The sequence below is a fragment of the Crocodylus siamensis genome, chromosome 1 (genome assembly GCF_052110815.1).
Source record: "Crocodylus siamensis isolate JL-2025a chromosome 1, ASM5211081v1, whole genome shotgun sequence".
NCBI lineage: Eukaryota > Metazoa > Chordata > Crocodylia > Crocodylidae > Crocodylus > Crocodylus siamensis.
The window spans coordinates 380,201,985-380,217,380 of NC_143395.1; the positions used below are offsets into that span (position 1 = coordinate 380,201,985).

Genomic DNA, 15,396 nt, shown 5'->3' on the forward strand with positions numbered 1-15,396 from the left:
ATGTAGGGTGAAATACTGGCCTTATAGACTTTCCTATTGATTTCACTGTATCCAGGATTTCACTGTAAAGTGATGAATGCTTTACCTCTTTTGGAATAAAGAGAATAGATGCATTCAGGTAATACAAGCACATTATTTTTATCTCACACCTTCCCTAGCTCTTCTGCACTTTTTTGTTTGTCTTCTGATCTCCACATTGCCTAGTTCCTTTTATTTTACTACATAATGTCCTAGTTTTCCTAGTATTGCCAATATTGCCTCATGGTTTGCCCATCTGCTTGAAAGTAACCCAATGATTCAGTAAACACTTTGATTTGTAATTACAGTTGTACCAATAAATATCATGAACCAAGTAAGAAAAAAAAGGACATGTATGGAATGAAGAAAGTACAACATGGAGTATGGGCAAATACATTATTTCAAACATATATATGGTGCTGTGCAACCAATGTGCTGGGCAGAGAATGCACCAACCTGTATACAATAGGTAACCCAACTCTAAGATTGATTTGCACTGAAGTTAATTGTATGGCTCACCTAAGTAAGGTTTGCCGGTGTGTTTTTCAATACTGGAATCAATGGCACATGACTGGGTAAAACTATAATGCTGTGTTACTTCCAACTCAGATATTTAACTCTTAAATTCTAAAGGTTGTTTGTAGCTCAGTTAATAAAGAATTGTCTTGTGTTACGTACATTTTATAAATAACTTGATCACACAAAGCTTTAACGTGGACTTATGACAAAATACATTACAGTATTTATTTATTATTATTATTATTATTGTTTTACTGTAATTGATTTTAAATTCTGTGCTGAATTGCCGTAGAGTAACTGCGGAAGGGGAGGAACGCCCTGGTTACTGTCCTCAAGGGGGACCCAAAAATTGACACTGCACAACAGCAGCTGTTCTTGCTGCTGCCACCAGTAACTCATGCTGTCCCATATGCAGCTGCTGCCCCAGGCACAGATCTGCCTTGCTATGCCTCTGCCGAATTGCATCTTGTATGGATACAGTTTTATTGGGGTAGGGTTGTAACTCAGGACAAAATTTGACTTGATCTATTAAAATATGAGACTTTTAAATATTCCAGGGTTAATTCTAAGCCTGGAAAATAATCTTAATACCAATACAGTAATGGACTACAAATTAATTGCTGCTTAAAGTGAAAATAGAGTGATGCAGGAGAACACAATCTAAACTATATTTTATGTGGGGAGAGTGATTTCACTTGTTGTTCACTGGGTATGCTTTCATTTTGTAGATCTAAATGAAGCAGTTGAAAGACCTCTACCTGAACTCCTTCTTAAAGTTGGAGAACCATTATTGATAAGATGTAAAGCGGTTTATAGTAACTATAAATTCAGAATTAACTGGAGTCTTGAAAACAAAGCATTAAAGCAGGTAATAAGAGAGAATTATTTTCACACAGTTAATAATTGGAAGTATCAAATTATATTAAAGCTGCATATTTTTATTACAAATTAGGGACGTTCCTTAGAGGAAAAAAAATACCAGGAAGACTCATCTATGATTCGGATACAGTATGCATTTGCTTCATCGGTGGGAAGAAGTGATAGTGGACATTACACCTGTTCTTCCACAGAACATCCAAATAAGACTGCTTTGGTAACTGTTTTAGGTAATTTAGATTCACATTGTTCATTTTTTCTTTATTATTTTTCTCTTATTTAATTGCTTGCACATTTTTAACAGCCTATATACAATTATTTCTCAAACTCCTATTTCTACTTGCTATTATTTTAAGGAAGTCAGAAATGATTTGTTCAACTGGGTAGACCTGTGCTTTTCTGACTCTGGGACTCTGTCCCCTACTTATGTATGTGAAATATTTGTATACACAAAATGTTCAGATATATGAGATCTGTAGTATGAAGCAGCTCCAAAAAGAAAAATAAACCTAAATCTGTAAATAATACACAATAATTCAGAAACATTATAATAATATTATCAAACTTTGTACAAAAAGGTTGTGTATTCATAAGTATTTGCCTTTTTTGTATTTAGAATCATAGAACCACAGACCATTAGGGTTGGAAGGGACCTCAGGAGATCATCTAGTCCAACCCCCAGCTCAAAGCAGGACCAGCCTCAACTAGATCATCCCAGCCAAAGCTCTGTCTAGCCAGGTCTTAAAAACTTCCAAGGGTGGAGATTCCACCATGTCACAGGGCACTTAGGTGCCTGCTCCTAAAAGAGCAGAAACTGCCTGGGAAGAGCCCAAAGAGCCAGATAGGTGCAGGTTGCCATGGCAACCAGCTAATGAGGCAATTAGCCTGCACCTGGTCAGCTGGCTGGAAGGGGCAGAGCCCTGGGCCAATGTAAATGCCAGGGGGACTAGGAGGCAGTTCTCTGCTGGTGGTCAAGGGAGAAGGAGCCCTCCTGAAGCATGTGAAGGGAAGAGGCCTGACTAAGTTCTGCTCCAGATAATGTAGAGGGGCCGAGCACACCTTATGTAGCTTGGGTTATGTTATAGCCCAGGGGCTTATGTTTTGTTTGCCGTTTTATTAGACTGTTGGTTTGGGTGAGGCTATTTGGGGAAGGAGGAGGCCTCATTGGGGGCCCACTGTGGCATGGGGACCCTGGCACCAGAGAGGGTGCAGCACTTTGTGGGGTGCAGAGACACAGTCTGCAGAGAGCCCAGTGAGGACAAGAGGCTGAATTATAATGAGCCTGGGCATGACAATGCCGGTACCATCTGCAAGGCTTGGGGCATGGTAAAGGGGTGGTTGGAGCCACGCATGTAGCCCATAAGGCTAAGGTGCCCTGAAACACCCATTGTAAAATGGGACCTCAAAGGTGTCTGGGAACCCACAGGGTCAGAGAGTCCATCAAACTGTGTCCAAGAGGACTTAAAGGCAGCCTCCCTACTTTTATATTTCCATAAAAGATGTGGTGGGTGAGAACAGAGGGTGCCCAGCGGGCCAAATTGACATGGTCAAGGGGCCTTAGAGATCACAGCCATCCTTAAGGACTCTGTCCCGTGACACACCACCCCTCTAGAAATCTGTTCCAGTACTTTATTAACCTTCCAGTTGGTTTCCGCCCCCCTCAATATTTAACCTACGCTTACCTTGATGCAATTTGAGACCATTGCTCCTTGTTCTGTCATCTGCCACCACTGAGAACAGTCTAGCTCTATCTTCCTTCAAACCCTGCTTCAGGCAGTTGAAGGCTGCTATTAAATCCCCTCTCAGTCTTCCCTTCTCCAAGCTAAATGAGCCCAGTTCCCTCAGCCTCCCCTCATATGTCTTGTGTCCCAGCCCCCAAACCATCTTGTTGCCTTCTATTGGACTCTTTCCAATTTGTCCATATCTTTTCTGTAGTGGGGGACCCAAAACTGAATACAGTACTCCAGATGTGGCCTTACCAGTCAGTGCTGAATAGAGCGGAATAATCACTTCCCTTGACCTGATGGGAACTCCTACCAATGTAGTCCAGTATGCTGTTAGTCTTCCTTGCAACAAGGGCACACTGTTGGCTTATATTCAGCTTATTGTCTACTGTAACCCCCAGGTCCTTTTCTGCAAAGCCACTGTCCAGCCAGTCAGCCCCCAGCCTGTACTGGTGCATGGGATTGTTCTATCCTAAGTGCAGAACTTTGCACTTGTCCTTGTTGAACCTCATGAGATTTCTTTTGGCCCAATTCTCCAATTCATCTAGGTCACTCTGAATCTTAGCCCTCCCCACAGCTTGGTATCATCTGCAGACTTGCTTATCAGTGACCATCTTCCAGGTCACTGATAAAGATATTGAACAGAACTGGCCCCAGGACCAACCCCTAGGGCACTCCACTTGATAATGGCTGCCAACTAGACATTGAGCCATTGACTACTACACTCTTGAGTCCAGTGCTTCAGCCAGTTTTCTATCCACCTTACAATCCATTTTTCCAGCCTATACTCCTTTAGCTTGCCTGTGAGAGAGTTGTGTGACACCATATCAAAAGCCTTGTGATAATCAAGTTACGCTACATCCACAGAGCCAGTTAACTCATCATAGAAGGCAATCAGGTTGGTCAGGTATGACTTGCTCCTGATGAATCCATGCTGACTGTTCCTAATCACCTTCTCCTCCAAGTGCTTAGAAATGGATTCCTTGAGGATCTGTTCCATGATTATTTTTTTTTCCAGAAACTGAGGTGAGGTTAATTGGTCTGTAGCTTCCTGGATCCTCCTCTTTCAAATATGGGCACTATGTTTGCCCTTTTTCAATCACCCGAGACCTTTCCTGATCACCATGATTTTTCAAAGTTAATGGCCCGTGGCTCTGCAATCTCATCAGTCAACTCCCTCAGCACCCTTGGGTGCATCCCGTCTGGCCCCAGGGACTTTTATATGTCCAGCTTTTCTATGTAGTTCCTAACCTGTTGTTTCACCACTGTTGGCTGTTCACATTCTCCCTAAATTGTGCTGTCTGGTGCAGTAGTCTGGGAGCTGACCTTACCTGTGAAGATTGAGATGAAGAAGGCACTGAGCACTTCAGCCTTTTCTGCATCCTCTATCACAAGACTACCTCCCCCATGCAGTCAGGGACCCATACTTTCCCTGATCCTCCTTTTGCTACCAGCATACTTGTTACTGACATACTTATTTCTGGTCATCGGGTTGGGAGCATGGATATAAATGTGATTCAGATAAGTGATAGTCTACTCTTTCTGCAAGTAACCTATAATCAAACCTTCTCCCAGGGTATTTACATTAATCCTTAAGAATTCTAAGTAAAAGACAGTAGCTCTGGGAAACCCATTACCATAGCATTCATTCAACATCTGGCTTACACAGTTCTGTTGTCTTTTCAATATTATTTCTACAAGCAAAGTAATAGGCAACAGCAACCATTTCAGAAATGAGGCAAGATTTTTGTATCCGTTTCCTGTCTGCAAGAATCTACTTACCCAGAATTTCTAGTAATTAAAACTTTTTGGATGTATTTGACTAAGTTTTGGAATTAACCTATTGGCTGTTTAACAAATATTGGAGATGCATTTAAAATTAAAATTCAGGCAAAATATGGAAAGGTTTTTTTTGGTTGGTTTGCCATTTTTTATTGCATGATACATTGATTGAATGTGTGGCGTGTTACAATTTATCATGCGAACCAAACTCCAAGGGAATAATTAAAGAGTGAAAATCTAAGTCTGACATAGGAAATTATTTTTGAAAAGACTAAATCGGGGAAAACCTCCTACACTCCTAGATTAACAAGCACATCACAGTTAAGTGTGTGTGTGTGTGTGTGTGTGTGTGTGTATGTATATGTGTGTGTGTGTGTGTGTGTGTGTGTGTATATAATTAATTTGTAGTAATTATGAAATAAATTACAATAAAACTGGTATTTCCATTTTTCCTATAATGGCTAGCTCTTCACAGAATGCTTAGGTACTAAAGGAAACCTTAAAATAGATTGAGACATACAGCTAAGTTATTGCTTGGTGTATTTGATTCCTGCCTCCATGCTAGTGAAAGTTAGACCTGTGCAAAGTGGCTAGTATTTGCTTCGGATCTGGCCAATTTGGGTACAGCGATTTGATTCAGTGATTTGAATCGCTGTCCCGAATCAATTCGGACATTTGGCTGCTGCCAAATCTCCAAATTGGCCAGGCCAGTGGCCCGCCCTGGCCAGCTCCAGCCCTTGAAGGAAAAAGAAAACCCCCTGTACTCACCACTCCTGCCAGCATGAGGCAATGCCTGCTGCCCCACACCACATGGGGTGGGGGGGGCTCTGCATGAGCCCCCCCAAAGCCCAAAGACTGCTGCAGGAGTGGTGAGTTCTGGGGCTTTTCTCCACTTTTTTTTCTTTCCTAAAGGGCCAGCGGTGAAATCCCTTACTAGACTTGGTACTGGCCACAGGGGGTGGGATCTGCAGGTACAAGGTAACCTAGGGGACAGTGACAACCTATTGATAGGATTCACTATCAGGAGAACGGTGGGGAAGATAACTAGTAGGGTAGAAGTACTAGACTTCAGGAAGGCCAACTTCAACAAGCTCATGAGATTAGTTAGGAAGGGGCGGGCTGGTAAAAGCCTTGGAGAGTTGGGAGTCCAGGAAGGGTGAGCGTTTCTCAAGGGACTAATCCTGCAGGCACAGAAGAGGACCATCCCAGTACACATAAAAGGGGGCAAAAAAAGCAAAAAAACCCTCTTGGTTGAGCAGGGAAATCCAGGAGAGCCTGGAGGGGGAGAAAAAGAGTCCTACAGGCTGTGGAAGCAGGGGGCTGCCACCAAGGAGGAGTATACCTGCTTGCCTCAAACTTGCAGGGAAACGGTGAGGAAAGCCAAAGCGGAAATGGAGCTTACGCTGGCAGCAAAAGTTAAGAATAACAAAAAGTCATTCTTTAAGTACATAGGAAGCAAAAAGAAGGTGCAGGGTAACTTAGGGCCCCTTCAGGATGAACTAGGGCAACTGGTAACAGATAGGATGGCAAAGTGTAGCTTGTAAATGATTTCTTTGCATTTGTGTTCCTGGACACAAATACAAATATGCATCCCATTGGGACCTTAAGTAAGCCCGGTATAGATACCAGCTGTTTATGCTGCTCTAGTAAAGGGGCACCTGGAGGGGTTGAATCTATTTAAGTCAACAGGTCCTGATGATCTTCATCCTAGTGTACTTAGGGAATTAGCTGGAGTCATAGAGGAGCCACTGGCACAACTGTCTGAGCACTTGTGGTGTTCAGGACAGGTCCCAGAGGATTAGAAAAGGGCCAATGTGGTTTCTATTTTCAAGAAGGGGAGGAAGGAGGATCTGGGTAACTATAGGCTGGTTAGTCTCACCTCTATTCTTGTCAAGACCTTTGAGAAAATTAAGGATCGCATTTGTGGGTGACCAGTGGGTAAAATGATGCCAAGGGCTAATTGGCATGGGTTCATAGCAGGCAGATCCTGCCTGACTACCCTGCTTTCATTTTACGACCGGGTCACAAAATGCTTGGATGAAGGAATAGAGGTAGATGTTATTTACTTAGGCCTTTGACACTGTGTCACACCTAATTCTAATAATAAACTAAACGGTTGCAATGTAGATTATTACACAGTCCGGTGGATAGAAAATTGGCTTATGGGATGTACCCAGGGAGTGGTGGTGGATGAGTTGGTTTCTAGCTGAAGAAATGTGGGCAGCGGAGTTCCCCCAAGGCTCTCCCCTGGGACTGGTGGACATCCTGGAGAGAGTTCAGAGGAGGGCCACTCATCTGGTTAAAGGCCTACAGAAAAACCCCTATGTGGACCGACTGGGAGACCTGAACTTCTTCAGCCTTTGCAAGAGAAGGCTGAGAGGTGAGCTCATGGCTGCCTACAAATTCATCGGGGAGGGACCAGAAAGAAATGGGGGATACAATATTTACCAAGGTGCCTGTCAGGGTAACTAGAAATAATGGCCACAAACTGGAAGAGAGTAAATCCAGATTGGACATCAGGAAAAATTCTTTACCGTGAGGGTTCCCAAAATATGGAATAAGCTTCCAAAGGAGGTGGTGCTGTCCCCTGCCTTGGAGGTATTTAGAGGAGATTGGACAGACACTGGCTGGGGTCATCTGACCCCTGCACTCATTCCTGCCCAGGGCAGGGGATTGGACTCAACGATGCAATAGGTCCCTTCTGACACTAACATCTATGAAACTATGAAAAACAGAAACTCATATCAGCAACATTTACCACAATTCCTTTTTTAATTACCTTTATGGGACCTAACCTGAAACTCACTGATATCTGTGGAAAGGCTGCCATTGACTTCTGTGGACTTGTAATCAGTTACTAGACATAAAAAGTCTCCATACTTGAGCAATCATAATAAATTCTGAGGTCATTTTTCATTGGTTTATTAAAATATTTTGCATTTTAAATAAATGTGATTTGTTTTCCTTTATAAAACCCAACCCTCTTCAGATAAGGCATGTCAACAGCCAGTAACAGCTCCTGACTTTTATAATGCTGTAAACTGTCAAAGGAAGTCTGAAATTACTAATAATTAGAAGAAATGCTTACTTTGAGTAAAAGAAACTTACAGGAGATGATCATTACATAGACTGAAATATGACTTCCACAGCAGAAAGATGGAAGGGTTCTTGTATTTTCAAAGGGCTTTGTATCTTTGATTAGCCAGATCAACCAGATTGTTTCATTCAAAGACGGAGATCATACATGTGGGCTAGGATCATCAGTCTGAAGCTAAATATAGAGATAAAGCTACATGTTGTATTCCAATATCATACTTGATTTGCTTGTTATAGATGGTGTCTGTTAGTGATTTCACATCTTGTGCATTTATCAACTGAGATTAGAAATGAGAATTAAAATGCATAGTATATAAATTCCTTAATTAGACAGCATGCCTTTTATTACAAAATTTCAATTTTTTTCTTTTCAGAAGAGGGATTTATAAATGTAACTGACTCCAGAGAAGATTTTGAGATTGATCTACAGGAAAAGTTTTGTTTTGAAGTTAAACTTAAAGCTTATCCACCAATTACATGTGTGTGGATATTTTCACAAAAATCATTTCCCTGTGGGCAAATTTACAACATGGATGGCTACAGGTACTTCATGTATTCTCAGTATTTCCACTGACATTTGTACAAAGTCTCTCTGTGGTTTGTTGTTGTTGTTTTTTTTTTTTGGTCTCAAATGAAAAAATAGACAAGTTTCAATCATTTTTTAACAAGTAGCACATGAGCATTGTTTTGATTTAATAATTTTTAATGTACTTAGTTTAGTGGTAAACCAGTGTTGTGGAAATAGTCCATAATGTTTCCTTTGTTTTCAAATGGCAACTTAGGTCAATAGCATATTCTATCATATTTGCTTAATCCATGTATTATAACAAATCTTTTTAAAGTAATGAATACAACATCCCTTTTCACACATTTATATTATACTCTCAAAAAATTCCATTACTTTATCCCAGACACATTTTCCATAATTAATCATAATGATCAATGTTCCCAATATCTTTCAGGGTGCTAAAGTCAAGCCTATAGTTTCCTACACCTTTGGTGATCTCTTCAGGTTTTCTACACTACAGAAATGTCCTGTTATTCTTGTTCAGTTCATGTATGCTTCCTGTGTTACAAAATATGTTTTGAATAAATCTGCTAGTTAATTCCCTTTTCTGTTACTTCCTACAATCAAGGTCTGGCACAAATATTTTCTAGACCTAATGTTTCATCCATTTCCTGGGCTTCTTAATTTCTTGATAACATAGTCTAATTTCCTTCAGTGTTTCTTCATTGTTTATAAAATGTAATCATAAGGCATTTTAATTGGTAAACTTTATCCGCAAGGTAATTGCCAACTTCTCTCTAAATATGACCTGTGCAAAAATCATAGCTGATTTAATAGTCCTATGCTGATATTTTTTTTTTGTTCCTTATATTTTTAAAATCTCTTGTTACTTGCTTAAAACTGCTGCAATCTTGCTTTCACTTTTTTATACCTTCTTTTCTTATTATTTTGATAAACTTCCCTTTAGCCTTTATCCTTTCCAGTCCTCTTTTGTAGCTGATGTGCCCATCCACCTGGGTCAGATGGAATATTTGGATATGTACTTCAGTATGGTTCAGGGATGATCCATATCAACCTGGTAAATCATCCTCTCCTGGCAATGGATTCAGGAAGTCTGTCCCTGCTGATAACGTTAGAACTGTAAGCAGACTGTGGTAGCATTGATAGCTGGATGCTGGTTGACTCATCCATAATGCCTGAAGTGGGTAGGCAGATCTGTTCTCCAGTGGTTACAATCATTCCTGGAGATGGGACCTCAAAAAGCAGTCATGAGAATTTGCTCATTCCTGTCCAAGAGGTACCACCCACATGCTGAAAATACTCTATTTATTTACCTTCTTGCTGTCACAGACTGGCTACACACTGCCTGAACATTTAGCAGATGGCTTTGTTGGATGACTGACAACTGATTTTAATTAAATCTAAATAAGACTAACCTGATTCTAGCAGGCCAACAATGACATCTTTTGGAAGGGTGAGATGGTTTTAGTAATTACCACTACTAATCAGGACAGTGAGAAGATCACTAAGGATGGAATTTAGGAGTCACTCTAGCCTTTTTTTTTTTTCTTTCAGACGACAAATTCATGATGCCTTCTTATTGCAGTATGGTGATCACCATGTCCAGACGTGTTATAAATCTGACCTTTTATCTGTTGTGCAGGTATCACTGTGCTTGTTCACACCCCAGTCATTGCTAGTATCTTGTCATTTAGTCGTCTTTGAATATCCCTTGAAGTTGATCTGGGAGATGCTTGTTACAGGATGCAGCTGCCCATCTGAGATGGAATAATAGAAAATAGGGTTGGAAGGGACCTCAGGAGGCCATCTAGTCCAACCCCCTGCTCAAAGCAGGACCAGCCCCAACTCTATAATCCCAGCCAAGGCTTTGTCTAGTCAGGTCTTAAAAACCTCCAAAGATGAAGAGTCTACAACCTCTCTGGATAACCTATTCCAGTGTTTTACTACCCTCCTAGTGAGATTAGGTTAGATATGAGGGGAAAAAAATAAACTTCCCTTAATACTTGTTCTGTTGTCTTCCACCACTGAGAACAGTCTAGCTCTACCCTCTTTGGAATCGCCCTTTAGGTAGGTGAAGGCTGCTGTTAAATCCCCTCTCAGTCTTCTCTTCCCTAGACTTTAACAAGCCCAGTTCTCTCAGCCTGCCCTCATAAGTCATGTACCCCAGGCACCTAATCATTTTTGTTGCCCTCCTCTGGACTATCTCCAATTTCTCCACATCATTTCTGTATGGGGAGGGCCCAAAACTGGACACAGTACTCCAGATGTGGCCTCACCGCCAGTTCCAAATAGAGGGGAATGATCACTTCCCTTGATCTTCTGGCAACACTCCTACCATTATAAACCAGTATGCCGTTAGCCTTCTTGGCAACAAGGGAACAGTGTTGGTTCATATTCAGCTTATTGTCCACTGTAATCTCCAGGTTCTTTTCTGCTGAGTTGCTGCTTAGCCAGTTGTACCCTAGCCTGTAAGGGTACCAAAGGTACTCTTTTTTACTGAATATTAGTTTTTAAAAGTGTGTATTTATAGATAATTATGCTCAATGCTTATTGACATTTTACAAAATATCACAGACTTTATTTTCCCCTGAGGAAAACATCCACTTTATAGATGAGTGCAAAGGATGGAAAAGGCATTATTGTTTATTCAACAATCAGGTAAAGTATGTCATTCTGCAAAAACCAACCAACCAACCAACCACAACATACTCAGCATATCTATTCAGTTTTGATAGACACTAGGGGTGTGGAAAGTGGGCCCTATTCGATTCGGATTTGGATTCAGCTTGAATTGGGGACAATGATTAGATTTGTTGATTTCGGATCACTGTCCCTGATTTCAATTCAGCCGAATCTTCAGATTCGATGCTGATTCAAAGAACGAACGATTCAGACATAGACACAGCTTTAAGTGTTTTTTTTCTACATACTTCAAGGTACTAGGCGGCTCATGAACACAACAATGGAGTGTCCATTGAAGCACGGGGGGCTGTCCAGTGCACTCAGCAGTAGACCCAGAAGTGAAGCACTTCTGGTCCACTTCCAGATCTTCCAGGGAGCATGCTGGGGGGGCCCCCTTATGTCTCCCTGGCTTGGTGACTGGTGCCTCCTGGGTTTTGGTGGGGGGCACCCAGGGTCTCCCTGCAGCCAACTGCTGAGCTAGGGGGGTGCTGGAGGGCCCCAGCACACTCCCCAGCACACCCATAAGTGGACCAGAAGTACTTCCAGGTTTGCCGCTGAGCACATGGGGGGGCTCCCCATGCTCCTGTGGGATGCTCCATGCACCCCAGCATCACAGCAATCATGAGCTGTGCTGGTACCTCAAGGTATATAGAAAGTTGTGTCTGTCTGAATCTTTCTGATTCTATTCAGAGAGATTAAAGGGGCCTCTGATTTGATTTGGATTCAGGGATTCAGCCACCAAATTGGGCCGAATCTCCACCGAATCAAATCAGGGACTGAAGCTTTGCACTGCCCTAATAGACGCATCCAGCTTGATCAATACAAATAGTACTGCAAATTTCATGCCATGTAGTAAAATCACCAGAAGATAAAAGGCTCAAATAATACTGAAAGAACAGAGAAAATATTACTTGTTATACTACTGCAGTGGTTCTCAGTCTTTTTAGACTCAAGGCATGCCTCACTAGACTCAAGGCATAGCTCAGAAAATGCCAGCTCTTAGCTTTCACTCTTATTTTACTATAGTTAAAAAATAGAGAAATTCTTCTGTTGCAAAAAACTCAAAGACCACAACAGATCAGAATGTTTTTGACACTATGTATTCCTGTTTAAACCCTATTGTGAATCACGTGTAGGTTTTAGCTCACCTAACGCTAGCGCTAGTACTGTACAGCACCTTTAGAAGGATCTCACATCACCCCAGTGGCACCTGGGTGAGAACCACTGTACTACTGCATAATGTTTCTCTAAACCAAAAATATCATTCCTTTTGATTACTCTTTGGTTACGATTAGGAAACTTGTTAAAATGTTCTAAGTATAAGACATAGCTAAACTATAGGTCTTCTCATACTATAATGCATTTTTTTTCAGCTTGTGTTTTTCAGTTTATGTCTGAGTAATCATCTATCCTGACACTTCTACTTTCTTCTATTCATATCCCTTTTTGATTCCTGTTGTTTCCTTTTTTGATTTCAGTTATTTCCTTATCAGGCTGTTCCTCCTTATTGCAGCTTTTGGAGGTTTTTGCTATGTACTCAGCTACTTTTTTAGCTTTTAATTTCAAGCTATAATGATCAGGCCCCACCTGTGGTTTCCCAACGGATAAGAGCCACCACAGGTTCTTTTAGACTTTCCATTTTCTGTTCTCTCTTTCTAAAGGAGAGTCTGTGTTGAGCATGCTGCAGATTTTCACTTCCTTACTGTATGGCACTTGATTCATGAAGACAAAATGTCTCTGTTTGCCCTTATACCCCTATTAACTTGCTTTTCCTGTTATTTTTTTATTCCAATACCCAATAAACTTCTCTCAAACAACCCCCTCAATACTTTCCTGGCACTTAAACCTCCAGGCTTAGATTTTCAAAAGCAATGAAAGATTTTGGGTACCTCCTTTTCTGGATGCCCATTTTGAGGTTGCAAATGGGGGGTCTGCTTTTTCAGAAACTGAGTCCCAAGGTAACCACTTTAAAATTGACATTCAGATCAATAATCATTTATGAAAACCTTGAGCTCTGTCAGTGAGTTAAACTATCAGTTCCTTCAATGGGAATTTTCTTGCTTTAGAATTCCATGCAGATAGACTGTGCTTTGGGTCACTCTATTTACTCTGAGTCTTGCTTTTTATTGAAACCTCCCTCCCCCTGTTTCTTCTTTAAGACGTACTATTACTTTTTCTGTACTTCCACCTATTGATTTGGGCTGTCATTTTTTGATCTGCTTTAGATTTCTCCCCTATACCTACATTCTTTAGCCCTACTTACTGAGTGAAACTACCTATTCAACTCCCCTCATTCTTTCAGTTAGGACATCTGTTCTCAAGAGCTTCGCTATCACATTACAGCAAACATCTCCATTTAGCGTTCTGCTAATGATGAGGAACCACCAAACTACCTTTTCAAACTGCCCATAAGCCAGATAAAAATAAACTAATCATAGTGCTTAGGGTCAGAAGGGACCTAAACAGATTATCAGGTCTGACCCCCTGTCACAGGCAGGAACGAGTACCGGGGTCATATCACCCCAGCCAAATATCTGTCCAACCTCCTCTTGAAGACCCCCAGGGTAAGAGAGAGCACCACCTGACTTGGAGCCTATTCCAGAGCCTGGCAGCCCTAACTGTAAAGTAATGCCTCCTGATGTCCAGCCTGAATCTTCTCTCTAAAAGTAATCTAATACTTCTCTCTAAGTAATCCAATTACTAGATTTACAATGCACTCTCCACAAGATGAATATTTAAATATACTTTCCCTTAAGTCTTTCCTTCTCTAGCAAACCTATTCTCCCCATATTTCATTCTGGATGTATGATTAGCATTTTAATCTTGCCCAAAAGCCTACATCGGTTGGGTGCCTGCCTAGGTTCAAGCAGCACCACCTTGGATGTCTATGATAAAGCCTCAGCACCCATACAGGGATGCATTTCTCTCTCTCTCTCTCTCATCTTGCACACAGATTTGAAAAAAGCTACTGACAGCTAACATACACCCAAAGAAAGCTTCAGAAAGTGTTTTGCATTGTATTGGTAAATACAGTATTGATGTGATGTTGCAGTGATGGCCCAGGAGATATGCAAAAAGCAAGAATTCTTGCCAGTGATATCTTTTTATTGAATCAACTGTATGTTTGGTACAGACATGGCAAATATAGGGAACTTAAATATTTCTGGATTGTGTTCTTATTTATGTTTAATCAGAAAAATATATTGGATTCTTAACTGCTCAGTGTGTATACACACGCACACATAGTTGAATCCTAAATGCATCTAATAATACACCTAATCTATAAATATGCTTAAATAATACTTTTTATCACTTTTATCTACAGCATTTCTTCCAGGTTCTGTGATCACCAATATCAGTCAGGGAAATATGTATTCTATGCTGAAAATGATGATACACATGTAGAGAAAACATTAACATTGTGTGTGAGAAGTAAGTAAAAAATGCATGTTTGGTAAAATCATGGATGAAAATTCATCTTATAGGTATTTTCCCCCTCCCTTCTTTCATATACTCCTTTAAGTATATGTACCAATGTATTATATCATACGTCCCCTTTTTGAATCTGGAATTTTCAAAATATTCAAGAATGCTCTATAACTAGATGGAAAATAGACTGTATAAGACTGTAAAGCAAACCTACCTTAAAAAGGATGGGGTTTTGGAAATTTAAGATTTAGCCAAGACTATTTTGCTAATGACCTCAGTTGGCAGGGGAGGATAGGAAGGGGGACAGGACAACCCAATATGGCTTCCCAACCCACATTCACTACCCCCATTTAAAAAAAACAAACAAACAAGGTTTTTAAATTTCCTTCCATCTCTACCCACTCGTACTCCCCTGCCTCACTCCTAGGGGAGTTCCCCATATCCTTTAATGTCATTTCCAAACTTGTAACTCTCTCTCTCCTGCTGGGCAGCTGTGGCTATCCCATCCTACCCACTTCCTACTCAGCGTTCTCTGCATCCAGTTTACTTGTAATCTCAATTTGCTTTGTACCACTCTTCTACAGATTTTAATAGAGGTTCCCTTGATTTAGAATGGGGTAAGTTTGAAGAGATTCAGGCTTCCAACCTTGATGAAACCCAAATGGAAAACACCTAAAATCTCCTAGTTATAATATCTGAACAAGAAATTATCCTTTAACAAAGAAGTCCTTCCTTTAACAT

The 15,396-nt window shown here is 40.9% G+C and overlaps 1 protein-coding gene across 1 annotated transcript in view; it reads left to right on the top strand.

Annotated features, from left to right (window-relative positions):
* FLT3 (fms related receptor tyrosine kinase 3) overlaps positions 1-15,396 on the top strand; it is an 88,083-nt gene that overhangs the window by 37,324 nt on the left and 35,363 nt on the right. The window contains exons 6-10 of the mRNA XM_090031740.1: positions 327-487; positions 1,266-1,405; positions 1,490-1,643; positions 8,390-8,558; positions 14,552-14,658. Coding sequence (XP_089887866.1) covers positions 327-487; positions 1,266-1,405; positions 1,490-1,643; positions 8,390-8,558; positions 14,552-14,658 — 731 coding nt within the window. The remainder of the gene's footprint in view (positions 1-326; positions 488-1,265; positions 1,406-1,489; positions 1,644-8,389; positions 8,559-14,551; positions 14,659-15,396) is intronic.